Source organism: Protopterus annectens, chromosome 7.part0 (assembly GCF_019279795.1).
Source record: "Protopterus annectens isolate FY-2018-M chromosome 7.part0, PAN1.0, whole genome shotgun sequence".
Lineage (NCBI taxonomy): Eukaryota > Metazoa > Chordata > Ceratodontiformes > Protopteridae > Protopterus > Protopterus annectens.
The window spans coordinates 1,218,992,726-1,219,020,225 of record NC_056739.1 but is presented as its reverse complement, the minus strand read 5'-3'; the positions used below and the strand labels follow the sequence as shown (position 1 = coordinate 1,219,020,225).

General features: G+C 39.5%; 1 protein-coding gene across 1 annotated transcript in view; it reads right to left on the bottom strand.

The window, feature by feature from the left end:
* CHRNB4 (cholinergic receptor nicotinic beta 4 subunit) overlaps positions 1–27,394 on the bottom strand; it is a 202,246-nt gene extending 174,852 nt beyond the window's left edge. Inside the window, exon 1 of the mRNA XM_044077843.1 lies at positions 26,921–27,394. Within this exon, the coding sequence (XP_043933778.1) occupies positions 26,921–27,011 (91 nt within the window). The 5' untranslated portion in view covers positions 27,012–27,394. The remainder of the gene's footprint in view (positions 1–26,920) is intronic.
* Positions 27,395–27,500: the final 106 nt, after the last annotated feature.

Below are 27,500 nucleotides of genomic sequence, written 5' to 3'. Positions count from 1 at the left end.
AACAGCACTAAACAAGCAGTGACAGATCCACTCCTTAATGTATTTATTCTGAGCTTAGCAACTATTTTTGTTGTGCAGATATTACACACAGCTTTAGTGATGTCACTTTACAAGGAAATTACTGGCCCATTAGTCTGACAAGTCTCATACACTAAACCAGACAATATAACATAATGAACCTGATTAATATTGATACCAAAAATTTTATCAGACCCGACCACCCAGCACTTTGGCTTGATTAAGGGTAAGTCCTGTCTGACGAATCTGGTAAACATCTTTGAGGGAGTACAACAGGCTCTGCATAGTAGGCAAGCTATGCATACAGTGTAGTTCAACCTTGCAAGGCATTTGATCCTATACCTTATGACATACTAATAAGCAAAGTAAATGCACTCCAAATTGACCCCCATGGAGTTAGATGGATTGCAAGTTGGTTGAAAAACAGAACCCACACAGTGAGAGTGGGAGGGGGGGGGTGCTTCTTCAGGGAACATGGATATGACCAGTGAAGTTCCCTGAAGATCCGTCTTAGAACATCTGCTTTTTAGCATCTACTTCCTTGATTTCCAGATCCCAAAAGAGGATCTCTGGTTAGCTGAGTTTGCAGATGATCACAAACTGGATATCATCCTCAAGTCCCCCACAGAGAAAACAAATGCACTCGAACATGAGATTACATTTTTAATAATTGGTGTACTAAAAAGGGACTTGTATTAAATCCAAAATGTGCAATATTGTTGCATTCAGTAAGCAACATGTTCTTTCAGCTTATAGAATAGACAACACCCTATTTCAAAATAAGAATGTAGTGAAAGATCTTGAAGTATGGGTGGATAGTTCTCTCTTGTTTTACCATCATGCTACAGTAATAGTGAGAAAGTCCTTTTACCTTGTCCAACTCATTACTAAAGAGATCAAAAGAAGTCCTTATCCTTTGTACTACAAATTGATTAGACCTATCATAGAGTAGAGTACCCCCTTTGGGATGTATCTAACTATAAGCATCAAGCAACTTGGAATACTAAAAGGATTCCTAGCTAAAATGACCAAGGGCTTAAGGAATCTGACCTACCAGGAGGGACTGGACACTGTATCCCTATATTCAGTTTCCTGTATACTCCATAGGGGTGATATGTGTCTCACATAAGAGCTCCAGCAGTACAAGACTTCTCAAACATTCATAAACAAAACAGTCCTACAAATACTAGGACCAGAAAGCTAAATCTACTTAAACAAATAAATAGAGCAAAGTTGCAAGTCATATTTGTCACAAAGCACCTACCCTACTCTGGAGCAATAAACAGAACAAACTGCTTGTCTAAATGAAGTAGTACCATTCCATATCTTCTTTCAAAAGTGAGCTAAATATTTGGATTGCCACTTATAAATTCACCCTTGGTTTGACTGACCTGTCCCTACTTGAAAAGTGAGGTAAGGCCTAGGGTGGGTACTGGTAAAGTATTAATGGCCTCCTGACTCAGTTGCTTTTTATGTTCTATTATTCTAAAAGCCTAGCCAACTCACTTACCACCTTCTGCTTACTCTCTAAACAAACACTTTCCCAGTAATCTGTAGACTCATAAAACCTCACCAAAATCAATAGCTAACTAAAGAATTTAAGTCCCTTTATAAGCTGTGAGACAATGCACGGCATATCTGTGAAGCCAATTCATCATGTGAACACAAGCTTTAATTCATTCAACTTAGAGACCTAGCCAAAAAAGGCAAAAGGCAGCACAAATATCATTTCTGTAGGCAAACCCAGATTTCTCTTCAGTTTAATGAGAATAAATTCTGGAATTTGTTTAAGTCAAAAGTCATACGAGTCTTAATAACTAACTTCAGAAAGAAACCATTGCCACCAACTCAGGAAGAATACCACCCCAAGACATTCTAAAGGAATTCACACATCCTATTACTACAAACCCTAACAACACCCACACATCCCCTTGGCCTTAAACCCTCATGCTGCTTCAGAAATATAAATCCCAAAGAAGTGGCTATCCTCCTTGAGAAAATACAATCTGGCATACTTCAATGAGGGGATGATTTATCCAAAGCCCAGTCACACACCTCTTTAACATCTGCATCCCCAACTCTTTCAGAACAGGGACACGTTTCTGTTAGCATAACATTATCAGATTTTGAACAGAACAGTTTCATGTAGCAGTACATCTTGCTGATGCCTTATAAAAAATAATCAAGCTAAAAGACTTTATTTCAGAGACACCTAAACATTCCATTACAAAATAATACAAAATGACGTTGCAGCCAATGGATGAAACTCATAGCTAGCCTTTTTAGCCAATGGCTGTTTAGTTCTCACAGTTCTCACCATTCAGAAGGATTTAAGACTGTCACAGGGCAAGTAGCTGCTGTACTATACATGACCTTCCCTGAGAAAGCAACTGCAGAAGGGCATTTGGCCAATGGATTAGAGTCATGGGCAGTCCTAGTGAGAACACTAATCTGCTGGATCACTTTTCTTTTTAGTGTTTGAAAATTTCATAGAATGTGATCATAAATATTTTAAAAACTCATGAGACATGTCTGAGGCATTTGGGGTTTCATTTTCCAAACTTGTAGTGGTCTGTGTAAGTTACTATTTTAAATAATTATAGAAATATTTGCTGGAGGGAAACCAAGCCCATTTATTGTGTCCAAAGATGTTTCCTGTTGTGTTACCACTATGTGTGGATCTTTCATATGAGGATTTTGCTGAAAATATTTGTATATAGCCCATTCTTGATGAACGGAGTATTTTATGGGTTTGGTCCATGAACCAGTAATAAAAGTAGATTTATAGCTTGAATTTGAGAGTGGTGCTGGATAATTTAAGTGCTTATAAGTATATCATCAAATATCAACCACACACATAGTCAACAACTGCAATGTTTCAAAAATCTCAGTATATATATATATATATATATATATATATATATATATAATTTTTTTTCAGTCACAAACCCTAGTAATGAATAAAATACTAATTGCAATGGCACTTTTCTCACTGCCTTGTAATTTGGACAATAACCCATTCACTATAATATGAATTGCATCCACCATTTGGACAACTATCACTATTTCAATTACTTCTGCAGTCAGAACACTGAATAAATAATAACTCCAGGAACAACACACACTGCATTTCACAACAGCAAAATAACTGCATTCATGTGAGGGAGGTACCCATCATGGAAGTTTTTCCCTACCCCTTACTTGTGTGTACCATCTTCACAATCAAACAACCACAACCGCAGTGCAATGACCTTCATGTTGCACTGCAGTTTATCAAAGTGCTACCAACTACTTCAAAAGCCAACTAATGACACTATTGACTACATACTCATCTGTCAAAGTTAATAAAATGCATGGCTGACCAAGTGAAGTTCAATGATATACATGTATATTTTGCACACCCTAGATATGATAAAATGCATGTATCTCATGCAGTGTTGTGCTGTAAATGCTTTTTATCTTTGTTTTTTATGTGTATCACCAGAAATTTATTTGCATTTTAGTGCACCATCACGTATTAAATTTATACCACTGACAATTATCAGCCCTACTAAAAATCTTTTGAACCCACCATATTTATACTATTCATTAAAATGTAAAAACTCACGATACACATGCCAAACAAGCAGACAAGCAAACAACCTGCAAACACTATAACAAACTCCCAAACCCACATGCATGCTTACTAGATAATAATATAAAATTAAGATAATTAAAAGACGATGCTTTGCCAGAGATGGCTTGCACTTGTCGCCCCTGGGATTCTGGATACTGGCTAAGGCTCTTGCCACCCCTATAGTGCCTTTTTTAGGCAAGGTTCAAATGACAAATTCACCACTGTAACAGGTACAAGCAAACAAAATCTGAGGGTAATGTTACTCAATGCCAGAAGTCTAAACCTCAAAATGCACTCACTCGAGGCACTTCTTAAAATGGAGAACATTGACATATGTGCAGTGACAGAGACCTGCATTACCAGGCTATAATTCATACCACACCTTTCGGCCACCTAACCCAGAGCGAAGCACTAAAGGTGGAGGCGTGTCCATATTCATTAAGGATATCCACACCTCCAGGCTAGTTGAACAGCATTATGCATCCGAGATTATCCAAGTGCAACTAACTCTGGACAAGACCGCAATCCAAATTGTAGCTTGCTACAGACCCCCCACCATGCCCCAGGATTCTCATTCCTCATTTCTTGATACACTGGAAAGTATTAGGGTACAACCTAACACCATAATAATGGGTGATTTCAACTACTCCACCATTAACTGGGAAAACTACTCATGTACCAACTCTTTTGCTCAAAGTTTTCTGGAATTCATAAATTCCAATGCCTTGGATCAACTTATTCACACCCCCACCAGGGGCAGTAATATCCTAGACCTGGTCATTACCAACATGGGCAACCGGTGTTCCACACCAGAGGTCAGTTCCTCATTGGTCAAATCCGACCACAAGCTAATCACCCTAGACATCCACATCCTGCCCCCACCCCCAATTAGGGAAACCACCAAACAAAACTTCTCCAAAGCCAACTTCACACTTCTTAAGACAGAAGTGGCAAACTTCATGACACCCATGCAGACGGACAATAGATTTACGACTGCTGAATCCTACACAAATGCACTTTATAAGCACTTACACGAGTGCATGGATCATGCTCTTCCTAATAGAACCAAGATGCTATCCTCCAAAAAAAGGAAGCCGATCTGGTGGTCCTCTGCCATAAACAAACTCTACAACAGAAGAAAGAAACTGTTACAAAAAAAGAGTAAAATCCCATGACTGGAGGAACGTCCTGGTCAACCTCAGTAAGAAGCTGAGATCCCTCATAAAATCCTAAAAAGCTAGTTACAAAAACAAAATTGCCACTGACTCTAAAGACAACCACAAAGCATTGTATAGCTATGTCAAGAATCTCAATGGCAACACCCAGATCTGCTCTGAGTTACAGCACAATGGCACTAAATATACAGAATCAGCTGATATTGCCAACATCCTGGCAGATAGGTTCAGCACTAACTTTACCCCCCTCTCACCCCCTAGAGGGCCCATCTCTATACCGGAAGAATGCAAAGTTCCTGTAATCATGGCTGCACAGGTAAAAAACACACTCTCCAAAGCCAAGAACACAGCATCCATGGGACCTGACAATATCTCAGGCTGCGTTCTACATGAACTACAGAATGAACTGGCACCCTACCTAAGTACCATGTTCAGTCATAGCCTCATCTCAGGCTTTGTGCCCACTGAATGGAGCTCCACGATGGTTATCCCACTCCACAAAGGGCGAGCCACGACGGACCCCGGGAACTAATGCCCCATTAGTCTGATGAGCCTGGTCTGCAAGGCCATGGAATGTATCATCATGGAACTCATAAACAAAGACATTGGTAATCTCCAAACTCTGGACGCTACCCAATTTGGATTTGTAAAAGGCAGATCATGTCTCCTAAACCTGATTGACTTCTTTGAAGCAGTCACCAAAGCCATAGATGAGGGTAAGGTGGTTCACACAGCTTACCTAGATCTCGCCAAGGCTTTCAACACCATCCCCCACTCTGGAATTATAGATAAGCTCACTAAACTAGGTATAAATCCCTATGTCACAAGATGGGTTGCCAACTGGCTCATGGACAGAACCCACACTGTGAAAGTAGCAGACTCCAAATCCGACTTCAGACCAGTAACAAGTGGAGTACCAAAGGGTTCAGTCCTGGGTCCTCTCCTGTTTGGTATCTACTTCTCTAAAGTACAGGCTAACACAGAAGGTCTTTGGCTAACAAAGTTTGCAGATGACTGCAAACTAGGAGCCATAATCGAAACTCCTAACAATGTGGACATACTACAAAAGGGCCTCACTGAAACAGATGCCTGGTGTCAAAGCCATGGCCTGAAGCTCAATGCAAAAAAGTGTATTGTCATCCCCTTTGGTAAAAACTCTGTACCCCTAAACTACCACATAGCTGGTAGTCTACTTAATGCTGAAAATGTGATAAGAGACTTTGGGACACAGGTGGACAGTAGTCTCTCCTTTGATAATCACATCGCCACAGTGGTCAGGAAATCCTTCTACGTGGCTCACCTCATCACAAAAGGTTTCTCATCCAGAAAAAAAGAGATCATTGTTCCCCTCTACTCATCACTCATTAGACCCATTATAGAGTACACCGCTCCTTTTGGTATGTACCTCACAAGACATCTACAACAACTGGAAAGGCCACAGAAATACCTCACAACGAGGATTACTGACCTCAAACAGATGCCCTACGCAGACCATCTCAAAAAACTCCAGCTTTACTCCGTTGCATATCGCCTACTCAGAGGTGATCTCTGCCTAACATACAAAGCTATGTCAAACCCAGTGCTGTTGGACATGCTCCACTTAAAGAAATCCCAACCCCTCCGAGCTATACGCTCTAGGAACCTAAACCTTATCACCACACTAAACAGAACATGCTGGAGGGATAGATTCCTGTCCCAGAGACGTCCCATACTCTGGAACAGACTACCTATCTATGTCAAACAGAGCTCCTCATTAGCACTCTTCAAGAAAAATCTTGATGATTGGATGGGAGATAGGAAATTCACCCCGGGGATCACTTCTGTGGCTCTGCTTGACAGGGGCACAGGAAAATAATTTTCTTGGGTGGCAAAAGCCAGGGTACGTTTTTGGCTAGGCTTATATAGGCCCTAGGGCCAATAGCCTAGTACCCTCCTATGAACCTATGAACATTATGCGTGTCCCATTCCCTTTAGTGTAAAAAAAAGTAATTTCAACCACTGCTCATGCAAAGTGCAGCTATGCAACCAAGAAATAAATACTTAAACTAGAATTAAATAACATTTCTTCATACAAAACATGAAATGTCTTCTTATAAAACATTACTGTGGCAAAGCACTTGAATACAAAACAAATAAAGAAAAGACTGGTTTGACATTGCTTTTGTTTTCTTTTTATGAGGGATTCAGTTTGTTTACTTTCTATGTTTTTTGTGCATGAGTTGTGTGGAACTGTTGCTGGATTTACTCCCCTGTGCATTTTGTCTTCTTTTTAAAATTCAGTCACATTTGAAAGAAAAGAGAATAAAAGCAGAAAAAAACAATGCTTATATATCATTCTAGTAATTGTTTTGAGATAAGTTGGCACAAGTTATAACTGCACATCTACAGCATTAAAAAAGATTTAATATGACCATCACTGCTAGCATAATGACTATAATTATTTTATCAACAAACAGTCTGTTGATAATTTCCTAGATGTTTGGATGTTTGCCAGGTTGTTTTGAAGGAATATTTGCTGTGCAGTCTGTTCACATGCAAGATGTCTAATATATCCCCACTCTAACAGGAAAGGAATAGTGCATGACTGTTATATTTAACTTTCTGGGATATCAGAAGGCTGATTTCTGTATTTGAGAATAAGAATCTATTTACATTATAATTGATCTGCCTCCAAAAATATGAGTTTTCCCAAAATATTGTTACAGCACCACTATTGAATAAACTGAATTTTTAGATAGAAGTTTTCCAAGCTACATGATTGAACTGTGCTTATATATCAGAGTTTATTAAATATGCAGTAGCACAAATAAGTTTTCCAAGCTACATGACTGAATTGTGCTTATATATCAGAGTTTATTAAATATGCAGTAGCACAAATAATTCCTTTTATACTAAGTTCCTATATTCCAGCGTCAAGGAAGGCATACCTTTTCCTTGGAATATGCTAGAACATAGTTCAGGTTTAAATAGGAAAATCACATTGACTGCAAGCACCATCATTGGTTTATTTTGCTAATCAATGTGCCATCATTTTTACAGACAAATGTGAACCTTCAGAAACCTGTGCTGATTTCCCTTCCTGACCGATGTATTACATATTTTCTGTAGAAAACTGCTACCCTTCACGTGCATCATGATTACTTAGACTGAACGGACATTCTTCACATTTTCTTTAATGCTGTGCACTATTCATCTAGCTGTTTATTACATTCAGAACATAATTTTGCCCATTCATGCCTTTCTCTTTCTAACCTTTGCAGGGCAAAACAAGATCAGTAAACCATTAACAAAAAGCTCTTTATTAATGGCACACAAATGCTTCAATGCTGAGTACACTATAGTCAAATCCATATTTTGAAGACTAGTCACTAGCCTTCATTTGCTTATTACAGTTCTTTTTCAAGGTTCTTCAATCAAGTGGCATCAAGGCATCATTAAACATGCATTTTCCAGGAATCTTTCATTTAGGTTTCGACCACTCGCTGATTACATTTCATTCTATATTGGCAGCAAAGCACATTCCTTACTTCCAATGACTGCTCTCTGCAGATTACACATTATTTCCAATTCTGCCCGTGATTATCAGGTACCAGTCTGTTTGATGTGGCTATAGCACTGATATTCCTTTGACAAGCATAATATAGATCTACATGGCTTGTTCATGCTGTATGGTGGGGCACATTAGTAGACAGCAGATAGAATATCTCTTAAATCAACTATTTGCATTACAACATATTCTGATGGTTTGCAGGAAAAGACCTAAATAAAAATGATTTTTTTTCTTTAATTCCCCGTAGGTCTTTTTAATTTTTTGAATAACCTCTTTTAATCTATCACATAAGATTTTCATTTTCCCAGATGAATACAATCTACAAATCCAGTGTAGGCCTTTATTTCTCTAATGGCTAAACAGTCCCAGTCCCAGTACTACTTTTCCATGCCAGTCCATACAGTTCTACAAGTAAAATTATCCCAAACTTCCTGTATTACAGCCCAGCATTGCAAAGGCAGGATATCCTTCTATGCTGATGGCAACCTAAGTAGAGAAAATTAATCAGGTCAATGGTAGGGCCAGATCTCCTATCCTGGAAGGAATGTTTTGGAAGAGTCACTGCAGAGCAATCTCTGCTGGGGACCAGGGGTCCCTCAGCTCAGCTGTCTGTCGGGGGAGTGATGCATGATCAAACATAATTGCACTTCCACTCCTGCTTATAAAGTTCTTGACTGGCCTTCACTTCAGAAAGATTGTTCTCAGCACTGCCTCCTAATGGATTCTTACTCCACTGCTCTAGGATTTACATAATAAAGCATACTGTTCAAGTAAAACTGAGACCTGCCTGGCAAAAAACACAAACAGGATTGTCCAGTTACATACTATGGCTATTAGAAAACTTGGGGTGGGGTGGGTGGGGACAGAAAAACAGAAGATGGAGGTCGACAGCAGGTTGGGAGATAAGAGCACAAAAAAGTTTTCTACCTTATGCAGCTATTTAGTCAATCCTGGGTATTTATATCCTGCCACTGTCTCTCATGATACCACGAAAATACTTTACATCTCAATTAACTCCTTCCAAGTCCAAGTTCACCTACATATAAGTATGTTCATGTAAGAGAACTGCTTATATCTATGCTATCTTCTTGTGGATTATCCTATCATACATTTAGACCCCAAACTGTGGGTAGTAAAGACAAAGGAGGTGGAGTTTCAATATATATTAATGACATACACACCTCCAGGTTGGTCAAACAGTATGACACACAGAAGACACTCCAGGTGCAGTTAAGTATTGACAAGACCGCTATACAAATCATAGCTAGCTACCGGCCCCCAAATCTGACCCAAGATGCCCAAACTGCCTATCTAGACCTCTTCTAATCTATCAAGAGTCAACCCTTTAGCCTGATCCTGGGTGACTTTAACTACCCAAGCCTAGACTGGAAGAACTGCTCTTGCCAGAACACAAATACTCATGAGTTTCCTCGATTTTGTAAATGCAAATTCTTTGGAACAGCTAGTTGATACCCCCACAAGAGGTGATAATATCTTGGACTTGGTATTAACTAACATGAGTAGCCACTGCAGCATCCCTGCAGTATCATCCTCTCTTGTAAGATCTGACCATAAAGTGGTCATGTTTGAAGTCACCCTCCCCCGACCCCCCTCTAACTAGGGTCAATCAAAAACACTTCTCCAAATCTGATTACAGCCTCCTGAGGGATGGCATAAACAGCTTCACAGCCCTCTTCCTCTCTCTAGGAACTGGCACCAGTATCCAAAACTATACCAAATTACTATACGAACATTTATATAGATGCATGGAATCAGGAATACCTGACAGGACTAAATCATCCTCTGCAAGGAAGAGTAAACCTGTCTGGTGGACATCTGCAATAAATAAACTCTATAACAGAAGAAATAAAATTGCTGACTAGGACCAAGAAGGAGCAGGTACCCAACTGGAAGCAATCTCTCCTTAGCCTAAACAAGCAAATAAGAGCAGTAGTGAAATCCTCCAAAGCAAACTTAGTCCAAATTGGCCACATATACTGGAGACAATCATAAGGCCTTCTTTATATAATCTCAAAGGTAGCACCCAGATCTGTTCAGAACTGATGGTCAAGGACACCACATATACAAATGCTGTAGATATAGCAAACTTGCTGGCTGACAGATTCAGCCAAAATTTCAACCCTCATCAGTAAATCAGGACATTCCCAGTACCTGCCCCTTCCCCTTATATCTAGGGATCAGGTCATCACTGCTCTCTCAAAAGCAAAAAAAATACAGCCTCCATGGGACCTGATAACATCCCAGGCTGCATCCTACATGAACTCAGGCAGGAACTTGCAGCACTATTAGGCGTCCTATTCAACCAAAGCCTGAGTACCAGTTTTGTCCCAGCTGAGTGGAAGGCAGCCACAGTCATCCCTTTACAGAAAGGTGGAGCCTCCACTGATCTGGGAAATTATAGATCCATAAGGCTAACTAGCCTGATCTGCAAGGCCATGGAATGGATTATCATGGACCTCATTAACAAGGACATTGGCAACCTTCAAACACTCGATCCCACACAGTTTGGCTTCATCAAGGAGAAGTCATGTCTGTTAAATTTGGTCGACTTTTTTGAGACAGTCACCAAAGCCATGGATGAGGGGAAGACAGTGCACACTGCTTACCTTGACCTGGCCAAAGCCTTTGACACTATTCCCCACTCAGGCATAATAGATAAACTCTCTCAACTAGGCATCAATCTGAATGTTATCAGATGAGTAGCCAAATGGCTCACTGATAGAACCCACCTAGTCAAAATAGGGGAAGCCACCTCAAGCAGTAGACCTGTATTGAGTAGCGTACCCCAAGGTTCAGTCTTTGGGGCCTCTGTTATTTGTGATATACTTTTCTGCAGTACAAGCCAAAACCAGTGGGCTATGGCTGACCAAGTTTGCAGATGACTGCAAGTTGGGAGCTGTCATCAATTCCCTAGTGACGTGAACATCCTCCAAGAGGATCTCACTCAAACAAATGACTGGTGCCAGAAACATGACCTCAAGCTGAATACAAAAAAATGCATCATCATCCCCTTTGGGGAGAGAGATGTCCCCAAAAATTATCACATTAATAACGTTCTAAGCATGCAGTCAGTCAAGAGGGATTTGGGCACCCAGATTGATAGCAGCCTGACTTTTGATCACCATGTTGCTTCCATTGTATGGAAAGCTTTCTACATGGCCCACGTCATAGGTAAGGGTATCTCATCCAGGGACAAGGAGGTCATAACATCCCTGTATTCTTCCCTTATAAGGCCCGTTATTGAGTACAATGGTACATTCAGCATGTACCTTGCAAAGCACATGCAACAGCTGGAGAGACCACAGAGGTTCCTCAGGAGGAGAATCCAGGGCCTCTAAAATCTACCATACACAGATAGGCTAAAAGCCCTATGCCTCTACTCTGTTTCATACAGACTCCTCAGAGGTGACCTCTGTCTGGCATACAAAACGATCTTGGAACCCGCCTTGATGTGACTGCTGCATATCTGCAAGTCAAGCTCCACTTGAGTAACCTGCACACACGGCCTCAACCTAGTCTGTGACATCAATAGGACTTGCTGGCATGACAGATTTGTGTCCCAGAGACTCCCACATCTATAGAATAAACTCCCTCTCCACATCAAGCAGAGTACCTCTTTACCCCTTTTTAAGCGCAATCTGGATAACTGGATGGGAAATAGAAAATAAATCCCTGAGATTCCACCTGTGTCCCTGCTGGTCAGGGGCATCGGGTGCTGATTTGTCTATGCATGGGCGAAACTCTTGACTAGTCTTATAAGAGCCTCAGGGCCAGTAGCCTAGTAACTTCCTATGATCCTATGATTCTATGATCCTATGATCACCAGTATCTGTAGTGCTTTGTCTGTCTATATAGTGTGTGTGTGTGTGTGTGTGTGTGTGTGTGTGTGTGTGTGTGTGTGTGTGTGTGTGTGTGTGTGTGTGCACGTATATATATTTCTGGGTTGGGTTACAGGATTCTTTATAAGGTGGGATACTTGCTGGGTTTAAGTGGAAGTTTGTGGACTACAACTAGTTATAAATAGCTGAGATAATGAAGTAGCTCTAGCCAATTAAGGTTTTGAGAGCAGTGCAGGGATGAACTATACAAGGAAGCTTGCAGCAAATATGTCAGTCTTGCTGCTGCATAGCTGTTAGCTTGGAGGTTTTGTTGGCCAGAGATTTACATGTACAAAGGAGACATAAAGTAGTGCTGGTAGCCTAAGGGCAGATAATGTAGCTTTCTACTATATTCAGTGAGGTATTGTTTTATTTGGTATAATGTTCCAATTTTTGATGTGTCGTTTTACTACTTCATATATATGCAGGTTAGATTTTAAGTTTTCTGCACTGACCTGACAGCTTAGTATGTGTAACCCTCTGAATTTGTGTGTTGTTAAAGTCCAGATTGGGGAATGCGTGAGATTTTTAGGTAAGAGAAACAGTTTATTTATTTATTAATGCTTAAAAGATGGTGGGAGATGTTTAGCCAAGCTTCACTGGAAGACAAGGACTGCTCGGTACCCATGCAGACTTTAGACAGATTGTCAGCTACACATACTGGATGGGGATGCATGTATGGAGGCTTTGTGGAGGTCATTTATTAAGAAATTAAATTGTAGGGGACACAGGATAGATCCTTGAGGTCCCCCAACACTGACAGGAAGAATTTCCACTTTATATCTTGGTATCTGTTGGTTAAAAAGCTGTTAAACCATCAAGGGCTGGAGTGTAAAAGACCTATATACTCTAATTTTTGTATCAGTTTGCCATATGAGAGAGCATTAAAAGCCTTTGACAGATCCAAGAATAGTGAGGAAAACATTTTGCTGTTGTTTCTGTTAAGGGTACTGCTATTGTTTCTAAGGTTGACAGTATTGACAAAGTCCAACAGGGCAGTTGCTTTGGTGCAGTTTGGTCTAAATCTATGTTGGGTATGACAGAGCATACTGTTATCTACAAGGTGTCAGAACAGATGATTGTGAATGCATTTTTATAAGATTTTTGAGATGGTAAGGATAGCAATTGGCTAGTAATTTTATAGCTCAACAGAGTTCCTTCCTTTATGTAAGTTTTTTTTTTTCCAGACAGCTGGAATGTAGCTGGAATGTAGTTTTCTTGAATTCATTTGTTGGTTAATATGCATACTGAGTGGCTACAGCACTGTGTTGATTTTAAGGTATTCTGCAGAGAGGTTATATATAGCTAGAGCTGCGGGTTTTAGTCTGAGTAGAAATGTTTTGGTTGTGAATGTGAGAATTGGTTTAAGTGTGAAATACTTATTGTGGATGTCAGTTTGCAGGATAGCTAGAAGACTTAATATTGTTATCAGGTTTATTGGTACCAGTTTGGATGAAGGCAGTGTTGAAATTGGTGGCAGTAGCTTCTGGGGGAAAGGTGGGGGTGGAAGTTGGTTGCTTCGCTCTGTCAGAGTATAGGGACTTATTCATGGAGGCCCAAAAAGCTGTTTTGGTTAGAGTTTTGAGTGAAAGGCAGTATTTTATTTATCTGTAGTGACTTTACGTTTTGTGAGATTTTAAAGTAGCGAGAGTGCCTGGTAGCTCTATTGGGTTTTCTGTTTTAGCCAGGATGTCCCACGTTTATCTTTTTTGTGGATTAGTTTTGTTGTTGTTGTTATTTGAGTTAGCCATAGGGCAGAATTTAACTTTACTCTTCTTTACTCGTGGAGATCTATTTTACTGAATACGTAGAGAAAGATCTAATTAAATTGCAGTGTTGCATCATCTATTAGCCAGTATTGCAAAGTGTTCCAGTTACATACTTTTAGACTAGATGTGAATGTTCATTTAGCATATTTGGTGGTATTGTGAGCTATGTTATAGCAGTATTGCTTTGGGATAGATAAGGGATGCTTATAAGCATAGGATGGTAGATGGTTAGTAAGACTGTATGAGAGAGTGCCAGTGGGTGTAAGTTCCTAAGACTGTATTTTAGAATCCAGTCTATTATTGATAAGCTACTGTATATTTATTATACCTGATGGATATGGTGGTAAATGTTGTAAAGCCGTATAAGTTTATTGATTATTGAGCTGTAGTAATGGTGAGTGAATTTCAGTCTGTCATAAAGTTATCTCAGATAAATGTTTCCTGGAGCATTTTACTAACCACCAAGAAGACCATATCTTTAACTACAGGGGTGCTATTGCCTGGGGGATGTACACAGCAATGAAGTAGTTGCTTTCATGATTGTTAAGTTTGAGGAAATAAATATTTAGTTCAACATGACTGAACTGGGAATGGTGTGCTGGAAGGAGCTAAGTTGAAGAGTGTTAGGGTAAAAATAATTATTCCACCACCTTTATTTTACCTTCCCTATTTGTAGGGAGTATATTGTAGCCTGGAACTAATATTTCTTCATCTCTGGTTTCTGGTTTTAGATATGAAGAGGATGTCTGAGGAATGGTCAGAAATCTATGCATGTAGGTCTGTGAGTTTACTGTGCATATTTGATATTGAGATGTTTTAAAGAAACTTTACTGTGTGATTTGAAATGTGAACAGGTTAACATGTTTCTTAGATAAGGGTTTGGGTGAATGCCACTACAGACAAATATAGTGCTTAGTAGGATATGGGTGGTGTGTACACATTTGTATATGGTCTGTGGTAGCGTGGGTTGTGTGTGAAGCAGTTTCAGGTAGGCAGCCTTGAAAAGTTGAATATTAGTGTAGTTGTATAAGGTAGTGGCATTTGTTACTGTGTAGTCACAGGCATATTGTACAAATGTAAAGCAATATGTCAGGAAGAAGAGCTTGGAATGAAGGGCAGCTTGATACAAGTGTGGTCATAACAGAATATTGAACATTGTGTGGTTTGGAACAGTTGCTCTTTGAGAATAGAGGCGACCATTTACAGTTATTGAAAAAGATTGATGGAGTATGTGGCAGAGCATGTGTTTAGATCTCATGGTATGTTTTTGTGTTAGCATGTGTAGGGAATAATAAGAGTGTGTTTTGTGTCGATGCAGTCTGGAGTGGGTTTGTAACTTTAAGGGGTGGGGCAAAGTGACTAAAAAGGGGTGCAACTGCATTCTTGTCATCTGGTTCCACCTTCCCAGCATGCCTCTTAAAACATCAATTTCCAGATCACGTCTTTGTAGTTCAGTAATCTGAATATGTGACACTCCATTAACCATTACCCACATAATTTATAACCATTTCCATATCTTTTTCATTAACAGCACTCAATTTCTCACCCTCCTTCATCTCCAAAAGACTGCCTGCCTCACTCAACTCAACAGCATTAACATGTACAGCCTCCACCCATCTCTCCTCTGCCACATTTCCTCCTTGTCTCTGGCCTTCTGGATACATATCCAAAAAGGGTAGGGTATGTTCTCTGTTGCCTTGAGCAAATTTTCCCCTAGTTGTATAAATACCACCTTGGGTCTTCCCTGAAAAGAGGGTAGTAGCCTTCTGCAACTAATCCAGTAAACAAAAAAATAAATAAATACAAATAAATAACTAAATAAGTAAATAAATAAGATGAGCACACCACATGGGCAGGGGTTTATCTTGTCTGTTCTCCCGTTGACAAGGCTCATGCCATGCCATTGCAAAGGAGAATATTTACTTTGGTAGTGTGAATGTTGTATCATTGCTCCCTGCAGATGATGTTCACTTGTCCTCAAATGGTATTGACTGCCTGTGGGCACTGGAATGGGTCACTGCTGAGCATGAGCTAGCTGGAATGAAAATCAGCAACCCCCCATTTCAGACATTATTAAAAGAGTAGCCTGCTCATTGTAGTGACAGACCAGCGGCTAGTCTAGACAGAAGAGTTTATCATGTTTTATTCCCTGAGTAGTATTAGAAGAGAAACTGACTAGCGGGTAGATGCAGATAGTGATGGAAGTACTGCAACTGTTGAGCAGGAGTGTGGTAGTGAAGACAGAGCTGTTGTAGGACAAACATTCAGTTTACTGTCCATCCTACCTCCCATCCTCATTTGTATTCCTGGGGGAATCATAGAGACTAGAGGGTGAGATGAGGTACACTCTTTTGGATGGATTTTAGGCTCACACTCTGTGACAGACTGAGACTTTCAGAAATCAAACAGGATCCTGCTACACAAGCATTACTGTTATGCGTTGACAGAAGTCTAAGGTCATTTCGACATCTAATGAGGATGTTATCTGTATACCTCCTATGTGAAGTGTTACATGCATAGCTCTGGCAGGATGCATAAAAACAGACCCAGGACATGTTAGAGGGATTATGTCCCACTGCTTGACAGGGAATGCCGAGGGATCCCACAAGATAAGCTGGCACCGTTACTGAAGAAAGGGAAATTTAGCCTGCCCTGTTCAGCTTGGTAATAAAATTTCTTCTCCCAACTTTAATATCAGTCTTACATTAACCCATCTACTCACTACCATTTGTATAATATAAATAACCACAATCCTGCCCCACAGACTTTTCTTACATTGTATTCTTATAGTTCTTTCATTATTATTATCTGAACAGTTCATTTATTTCTTACCATGTTGCCTTTAGCATTATTTAGTAGCAATTAACATTTAACAACAAATACCTACATATATGTAAGACTGCTGCCAGTAAAGTATAACCAACCAGTTACTGATAACAACAGATTACATCCATGCTGTATAATAGTCACTATAATGTCAATACTGATGCAGCATGTAACCTTCTACCTCCTTAGATACTTGTAAGTACTGCAATTGTTGTTACTAAGTTGTTGTTCTTCAACTTACTTAATAGCTGCAGATATCACATGGTATAGCTATGTAAATAATGTGTACTAAGCAATTGTTATTGCTTTTAAATTTCATCTTTCATTGCCTCTGTCATTACTTCTGGCACACCCCACTTTTAGATTATATCGAAGAACATGTCCTTGTTTGATACACATTTTATGGTCTGATTTTGTTTTGCTCAAATAGCATGCCACAATACTATCTGGAGATAGAATTTACAGGACCTTGAGGTTCAGGCCTACTTGCTGGGTCAACTCCTAAGCCTGCAATACTAGTCTGCACAATAGGTATGAGTGAGTTTGCTGATATAGCACATCATGGATATTATGTCTGTATTTGTTAGGTTCCCTTTGGCCATAGATGCCTGAAAGCTTTGATGTCCTTTGTGTTGCTATGTTCTCGCTGAATGCCTTGTACCAAGTCACTTGTACTCTGCAGTCTCCCACATGGGTCTCTCAGGCTATCTCTGAGGTGTCTGTCATGAGAATTTCAGAACCTGGTTCTATTTTGAAAGCAGACCACAAGATTTAAAGAGCACCCCAGCACTACCAGGTTATACCTCATACCATGCTTTTCGGCCCCAAAACTTGGACCGAACCACAAAAGGAGGGGGAGTATCAATATTCGTCAAAGATACCCACACCTCCAGGTTGGTGGCACAGCACGAAGCATCAGAGACTATCCATGTGCAACTAACAGTGGGTAAAACTGCCTTCCAGTTTATAGCCTGCTACAGACCACCCTCCCAAACCCAGGAACCCCACTCAGCCTTCCTGAGAACACTGGAAAATATGAAGGTCTCTCCAAACACCATTATACTGGGCGACTTCAACTACCCAAACATAGACTGGGAGCATTACTCTAGCCCCAACACCCTAGCCCAAAGGTTCCTAGAATTTATAAACTCAAATGCTATGGAACAACTTGTTACCACTCCCACAAGAGGGGAAAACATACTGGACCTGATCATCACCAACATGGGGACTCTATGCTCCAGACCAGAAGTGTATCCCTTACTGGTAAGATCAGGCCATAAACTAATCTCACTGGATATTCACATCCCGACCCCATCCCCTGCCCAGAAAACCACAGTGAAAAACTTCTCTAAAGCAAATTTCACACTCCTCAAAACCGAGGTGGAATCCTTCAAAGCCCCCGGGCCTGTGGAAAATACGGCCCAGACCGCAGAATCCTTTATAACGCATTCTATGAACACCTTCAGGAATGCATGGATCATGCAATCCCAAATAAAACCAAGACCCAATCCTCCAAAGGCAGACGTCCTGTCTGGTGGACCCCAGCCATAAACAAACTATACAATAGAAGGAGGAAGCTACTACATGATAGAACAAAATCCCACAAAGGGAAGGCATCTCTCATCAGTATTAGCAAAAAACTACGGGCACTCATAAAATCGTCTAAGGCCAGCTTTGAGAGAAAAAGTGCACAGGACACTAAGGATAATCACAAGGCTTTCTTTAGTTATGTTAGGAACCAGGGTGGGAATTCCCAGATATGCTCAGAATTAGTCCAAAATGACAAAAAATACACTGAACCCACAGACATTTTCAACATCCTAGCTGATAGGTTCAGCGCAAACCCCCCCCCCCACCAAAAAGGCAAATATCTATCCCAGCAGAGTGCTGCCCCCTGACACCTCAGATGCTCAGGTAAGAGCCACCCTTTCCAAAGCAAAAAACACAGCATCAATGGGACCAGACGGTGTCCTGGGCTGCGTCCTACATGAACTCCAAGAAGAGCTAAACCCAAACATAAAACTACTGTTCAATTTCAGCCTTACTACAGGATATGTACCCAAAGAGTGGAGTACAACAACAGTGGTCCCTCTCCACAAAGGTGGTGCCTCAATGGATCCTGGAAACTATCGCCCCATAAGCCTGACTAGCTTGGTCTGCAAAGCTATGGAAAGGATCATCATGGACCTCATAAATAAAGATATTGGGGACCTACAGACACTGGATCCTACCCAGTTCGGCTTTGTTAAGGACAGATCCTGCCTGTTAAACCTGGTCGATTTCTTTGAAACAGTCACCAAGGCCATTGACGAGGGGAAGGTGGTCCACACAGCCTACCTGGACCTCGCAAAAGCCTTCGATACAATACCCCACTCGGGCATTATAGATAAGCTCACCAGCTTAAATATAAACCCCTATGTCACTAAATGGGTTACAAACTGGCTCAAGGACTGAACCCACATGGTTAGAATTGCTGGAGCCATGTCAGACTCCAAACCAGTTACAAGTGGCATCCCACAAGGCTCAGTCCTGGGACCTTTCTTGTTCGGTATATATTTCTCAGAGGTACAGGCCAACACGGAAGGACTGTGGCTGGCCAAGTTCGCAGATGACTGCAAACTGGGCGCCATAATCGACTCTCCAGCTGACACAAGCATCCTCCAAAAGGGCCTCATAGAAACAGACAACTGGTGCCAGAGCCATGGCCTCAAGCTAAACGCCAAAAAGTGTATAGTCATCCCCTTTGGCAAAAACAAAGTGCCCACAAATTACCACATAGGTGGTAATCCATTAAGTACAGAAGAAGTAATTAGGGACCTGGGGACCCAAGTTGATAGCAATCTCTCATTTGAAAACCACGTGGCCAAAGTGGTTAGAAAAACATTTTATATAGCCCACCTAATCATAAAGGGATTCACATCTAGATCAGGGGAGGTCATCATGCCTCTTTACTCATCCCTCATCAGGCCCATAATTGAGTACAATGCCCCTTTTGAGATGTACCTTACCAGACACCTGCAGCAACTGGAAAGACCCCAAAAGTACCTCACCAAGAGGATCAAAGGGCTCAAACAGATGCCATATGCTGCCCGGTTAAAGAAACTCCAGCTCTACTCAGTGGCATACCGCCTGCTCAGAGGCGATCTGTGCCTGACGTATAAAGCCATGTCCAACCCGGAATTAATGGACATGCTGCACCTCAGAAAATCCAAATCCCATCGAGCTACGTGCTTGAGAGACTTGAGCCTCAGCACTGAAATAAATAGGACATGCTGGAGGGACAGATTCATAACCCAGAGGCTCCCTTCACTCTGGAATAAAATCCCAGTCCAGGTTAGGCAGAGTCCCTCATTGACCCTCTTCAAGAGTAATCTTGATGAGTGGATGGGAGATCATAGGTTTACCCTGAGTATCACTTCTGTGTCACTGTTAGACAGAGGCACAGTATACTAACCTTGTAAAATGGCATAGCACAATTAATTTAAAATGTGTGGCGAAAGCTAAACACACTCTGGCTAGGCTTATAAATGCCCTAGGGCAGATAGCCTAGTATGAACCTATGAACTTGATTTATCCACTAAGATAGTTCTTACTTGATACAGTGTAACAGTGTGGTGAGACGCTGTGAGTAATGAGTATGTTAGCACCACCTGTTTCCCAAGGATCACTGCAATTGTCTCATATGAAATGTTACCAGGGTAACCACCAATATATACAAGAGACTGTCTATCCTGGGTTTCTGAGGAACCCCTGATTGGTATCTGATTTAGATTGGAGGGATTTCTGAAATAGTGTGTCAGAAAAAATATCTCACACTCTGAGAGGAATGATTTCTATTCCTCTAGATCTAGCAGGGCTCCCAGAAATACAACTCTCCTTGCTGAGGACATTTGTAACTATGGGAAGTTTAAAGACAGCCCGATGCACTGAAAGTAGTTAGCTGTGGTTTGAAGAGCTTTGTGGATTTCCTCACTGGATGCAGCTTGAATGAGGTAGTCATTCAGATAAGGGCAAAATGCATGCTCTGTATCACGCAGATGGCAGTTACTGGAGTCAGACATTTTATAAGCACCCTGGTTTCTACCTGTCTGTGCCACCTTAGTAAAGTGTACTAACTCTAACCTACCTCTGCTCCTAAATCTAACCCAAAATCTTTATCACAGAAGACACTCAGACATACACTGCACACACACACAACACTAAATACACTCCCTACTTCAGTCTTTATTCTAATGCAATGCAGAGACACTTGCACACTCTCCAGACCCATCACACACATTCTCAAACACACACTACATTAAATATGTGCCCTACCCTAGCCCTGACTCTAACCCCAATGCACAGACATGCACAAACTCACATGCATATCGACACACTACTGCCTCCTATGCCAAACATTTTGGCATGTCTAAAACTTTCAGCATTACTGCATTATACATAGAAAACAGATATCCACCTGCATTAATCAATTTCTTCCTCACACACTAACATTCAAATAAAACTCCATTCAAACATTCACCCAAACATTTAACAAAACTGACATATACCATACAAAAAAGTACACATACTAAAAATCTGATCATCTAACAAAACTTACCTTCACTATTTCTCACTCAACAAAATTACCATTCAAATACCTGTTAATAAACAAAACATTATAGATCTGTATATGGTGCAGCAGGGTGACACAGTGGTGCAGCGGATAGCATTGTTGCCTCACAGCAACAGTTTCCTCAGTTTGATTCTAGGCTGGGGTGCTTTCTTTGCAGAATTCACATGTCCTCAATGTGTTTACATAGGTTTCCTCCAGGTGCTCCAGCTTCTTCCCACATTTCAAAAACATGCTGTAGGTTGCTTGGACACTCTAAATTGGCTATTATAGGTGTGTGGTGTGCATGGGAGGATGTGGTATGAAAGAACAACTGTGGCAGGGCTAGCCAACCAGTGGTGTTAACCTTGACTCTAGGTGATAGTCAGTGTTGAAGTGAAACCCCAACACCATGTGCAAAAATGGGAAAAAGGGGTTGTGTGGATGGATGGAAACACACACATTTACATATGGTTATACACACATTTATGTTCATATGCTGAGTTTCTAATCTTTCTAAAAAACAATAACATAGGCTTCATATATTTTGGAGCAGAAAGGAAAGCAAGCAGATGAGAGAGTTATGAACTGATTTAGAAGAGACACATAACATTTGTTTTCTAAGCTCTACCAGACAAGAGTCTGAGTTTATTAAAAACCCTGAATGCTTGTTCTTCATTGATAAGAATCATAGTGCAATACCACAGGAATATATCACCTTGTCATAGTTACTATGATTAATCCCATTTAATTTAGTCAAGAAGTGATTATTACTAGTAAATTATCTCACCGCACTAAAAATTGTATTCTGTAGTATTAACTATGGAAAGATCACCAAACACACATAAACAATTGGTTTTGCAGGAGGCATACTCCCCTACACCCCTGAATGAATATGTTAACTCTTTCTCCACCCTCTGGTCTCTCCCTCTATATATAGATATTTACACACACACACACACACACACACATATATATATATATATATATATATATATATATATATACATCTCAAACTCATGTTTCCTCTTTTCCAAATCTGGCAAAATCAAAGTACAGAAAAAATGGTGCAGCCATCTCTGATATACCGAAGGATCTTTTTCCTACAGCATTTTATGACACAATGTAGTATTGCATGATTAGTGTTACCCACCTTGTCATATTTCTTTAAAGTTAAAGTGTTAAAATACAAAGTAGTGAGCATCTGGTATGGGGCAAGAACTCCTAACCTTTAGTCTTTCTGTAATATTTTTTTTGCCATTTCCACTGTAACAACTCATCATCAGTTCCTGTTTGGTTACTAATCAGACATCTTTGCAAAAAATATGTCTAAATTATGATGATGATGATAATAATAATATATCCAGAATAAAATCCAAGACACAGAAATTGAGTTTCAATAATAAATGGATTCATCTGATCTGATTCACTGCAGATATTACTGAAATTAGGTCCTGCAGAACTGACAGGCATATTTTTTTTTCTCGTATAGAATTGTTATAGGTATACATAAAATTAAAACTGGCAAAGTCGAGAAAACACTACAATGGTTAATGCTCATTACTCAAAAAAATTACATGCATAATCTATATGTATAAATATGTATAGTTAACATGATATGCCTTAATAAATACTTCAGATTTCTGTATAATTGCTTGGAGGGCAGGAGAGAACTTGAATGTAAAATACTTGTTGCATGTATGAGTGAGTTCTTATTTTTTAATTGGTAGGTAGAATTTTCATCTGGATAACTTCAAACTTTACATCATTTCATCTCAGTATGTAGCAGCTGAGAAGGTATAATAAGTGCATGTAAATCAGACATCATTAATCCCATAATCCTCAAACTATGGTGGGAATCATAACATATTGCACATCAGGCCACAGCAATTCTTCAGATGTGAAATTGTTTACTCATTGTTTCTTTCATCAATACCAAGGAAATACCTAAGATGATTTGCTTAATACCTACTAGGGGGCCTTTCTGTCTCTTAAATTGCCTTACAGGCTTATCTAATTGTATAATGTACTGATTAGATACATCTTAGTAAAATAGCATAGGTAGCACAGAAAGAAGTTGCAAACTGATGTGTGTGCGTGTGTGCGTGTTTGTGCGCGTGTGAGTACGTGTGTGTGCGTATTCGTGCATATAATTTTGGTCAAGTTCATCTTTGTTCCTGTTGTGACTCTGCATGTATATAACTCCTCCCAAATTGCTAACTAAAACAGTAAATGTGGACAATGTATTCATAAGCACTATCCCTGATGGAATATTACTGAGACAAAGTAGTCGTTGAATCTCATTTTGTTTACACTTACTATTAATACTTTAATGTTGAATAAAATGTTGAGCAGTAAATAAAATTGGGATTTGCTTGGGAATTCAACCTCCTTGCATCGGTTACATCTTATGTAACAAACTCCAAGACTTATGCATACCAAAAACAGTGGTAGCTTATCAAAATACTCTGATGGCGGTCCCCAAATTATCCGGAAACACAGCATGAGCTTCACCTTTACTCATCCTCACTCTCAATTTTACGTACACTTTAATACATGCATATTCTCTATGCCATTCAACCCTCTGGTACTGGGATGCTTTCCAAAGTCTAGGATTTACCAGGTAATGGGAATTTCATCAGGGCATGCTTAATACACATGACATTACTACCGTGTTTGAGAGTCTTAGGCTAATTTAAGCTCACCCTGCCAAATCCTTTTGTCAGTTTTGCCGATGTACAGTAGTGGTAATTTATGAAAATTTGTTATGCATTTTCTTTGCTGTGATGAAACAAATGAAACTAGACCAATCTGATTTATTAGAGCTGGTCCACCTACATACAAAGCTTAATGAAACTGTTTATTTAAATATGTTTATCATCCAGTACTTTCTGCATTCATGCAGCTGCTAAATTCTCATTCTGGTGGTATATATTATCTAGGTATTTTATATATACACACATATATATATATATATATATATATATATATATATATATATATATACACAAACACACACACACACATGAAGTGCACACAAATATATTATGCCAATGCATTTAAAATACACACACACATATATATATATATATATATATATATATATGTTAGTGCATATTCGTATACTAATATGTTACAGCAATGCATTTTATATATATATATATATATATATATATATATATATATATATATATATATATTATATATATATATATATATACATATAGTCATAAATATATAGAAAGATGAGTATTACCCACTAAAGAAAATGAAAAGTAAAAGATCAAATTGTTTAAGTATTTAATAAACAGTAAAATAACACACTTCTGTATGTAATAGCAACACTGTTGTAATAATCTGTTTCTAAAACTGGTACACACTATTTTCACTAAGTTAACACCAAACACAAACATAAGTTAACTGAACTTACAAAAAAGGGCTAGGATAGATAAGAGACTTAAAGACACAAAGATAAAGAGGTGAGGAAGAACATAAATGAGTCAATAAATAATGAAAAACAATATGTTACAGTTAATGTGGGATGGGAATACTTAATATTTCAAAACTTTCAGTACAAACACCTGAGGGCTGATGTGTTTTACAAGATGAATAAAACCAAAATAACTCGAAGTCATTTTCAAGGTCATCGAATGCCTCAGGCAACTGAACGATTTAGTTCAAAGCCAGATTTCTAGGTACCTAGATAATTTGTTCCCTACAGATTACAATTACAGTAGCAGGAGCAGAGTAGGGAACAAAGAAAAGGAAAATAAAATATGATTTTTTTAAAGCTGTCTGCTAAAACGTTTTAATGTTAAATAATTATTCATACAAATTGAAAACGAATTTTGCATCAGCCAGAAACAAAATCAAAATGTTCAAATGCATGCAGTCAAGAAGCATGTGGTGGTGCTTCTCCGTCTCTCTCTCTTCCTTACGTCCCCCACCCAACACACACATTCCTCTCTCTCTCGCCAGTACAAGACTGTGTATTGCCAAGAGTTTGGATGAGGTGGAAATTGCATCAACAGTTCAACATACAGCACAGCAGAGTACTGACGTTTACATAAAATTTGTCCACAGTTACTAACGAAACAAGCATGCGCAAGTGAAGTTTTTCTGAAATACAGAACGTTTAGATTCTCATATTTTCTGATTTATTTTACAGTTACCCGCTCGCTATTATTTGTGTTTTTTTGCAAAACATTTATTCACTTTTACACAATACAATGAATGACAAGACTGAGAAATGTGCATCATTAATAACGAGAGAGCATATTAAAGACAGGGAAGAACACGCACTAAATATAAACAGTATTTAGCAAGAACAGAGCAGACAAGTAGAAGTTACCGTGTGACAATTTCACTTGTGTCTGTATTTACTACTAGATTAGGCCACACCATGTACATTTGGGGCATACCTCTCAACCGCTAAACACAAGAAATGTACATAAAGACAAAAACAATGGGGGACAAAGCCCCCAATATATATATATATATATATATATATATATATTTAAATATTGCTATTATAAATTTAAGAGCTTTGCAAGAATAACAGGTTTTGTATTAACATGTATTTTTAAGGGTATGGATTGTGTGACACAAATGTCTGGTATTATTTAGGGGACTTCAATACTCAATAATTTGCCGGAAAACCACAAATTTTGCGAAGAACAAACTAAAAATAGGAGGCAAAAACCTGGACATTCTGCGAAAATCTTGTCGGTTGAGAAGTATGATTGTGGTATCCTGCTAAAATGACTAACTTGAAAAACATGGTGTCTCGAAATGAGCGAAGCAAATGCATGTCTGCAGTTTATATATAAAACGAAGATGCTTTTCTGATTTTGGCGGAAACTTAAAATGTATATAACTTTTAGAACAGTTCCTCTACCTTCTGAAACATTATTAAGGCTTGGCCTGAGACAACCCGAATCTGCTAGATGGCGCTGTTTGCCACCTCACTGTGATAACTGGCCGGACTACATAGCAGTGAACAGTACCCATAAACACTAATTTAAACTGTGCCACAAAATTACTGTATATTGGCACAAAGCTCTTATTTTTATTATATTTGCCATCTTTAATTAGGCTAGTTTTTTTATACCTTTAACAATCCTGCAAGTCAGAAAAAAAAAAAAAACGCGAGGACCTCCTCCAATGCACAACTTGAGGTTTCCTTTAAATCTCTGCTTCATTAATATTTGCTCGATGTAGCCCGATTTATAAACTGCAATCCCTTAAATTACGGTTTTGTTTTGACGGACAACTTGATCAGATGCATGTGTCCTCAGTCCGCGCGAAAAGCATACATTTTACATAACCAGTTTTAAGCAAACGAAACTTGTAATTATGCACTAGGTAATAGGAAAACATTCCAAGCACTGTTAAGTCCAACATCATGGCTTTAGTAATCATACTGTCTTTATAACGAACTATAGCACACAATCGGGAAAAATAAAATACTATCACTCACGTTCTGTAAAAGAAATCAAGGAAATGCACAGGAAGAGCCCCAACTCCATCATCCAGTATCCACAACCCAGAGCAGGGATCCGAACATCCATAATGCACCCTACTGTACTGCAGTGTGCACCATGGCATGCGTCTTTTCTGCATGAAGTTCACAAAGTAGACATACTTTCATGCATGCGATAGTCTCATAGGGGCGTGCTTGTGGACGACCAAGAGACTGCCTTTCCTTCAGTAAGTTAAAAGCACTCTAACCCAGGAGCGCTGTCTATGGTGCCGAAAGAGTCCGCCGGCAGGTAACTGCTTAAACGCAGAAGTCAACCACAGAGCTGGAGCTGTCATCCGTTTTGACAGAGCTTAGCTGCATAATTCCTTAGCACTTAGTTACACGATGATTAGTTAAATAGAGTGGAAGACGCTCTGCCACTAAGTTATTTTGATTGTTGTTTGGGAGAGGGCACCTGCCCCCAGTGGTGGACCCATCGTTACGGTGTGTTACTGGAATCTACAGTCACGTCATGTGTAGCCTTTAGTAACCACCAGTACTTAATGAAGTAGAAATCATATCCCTTCTTGCAGCCAGC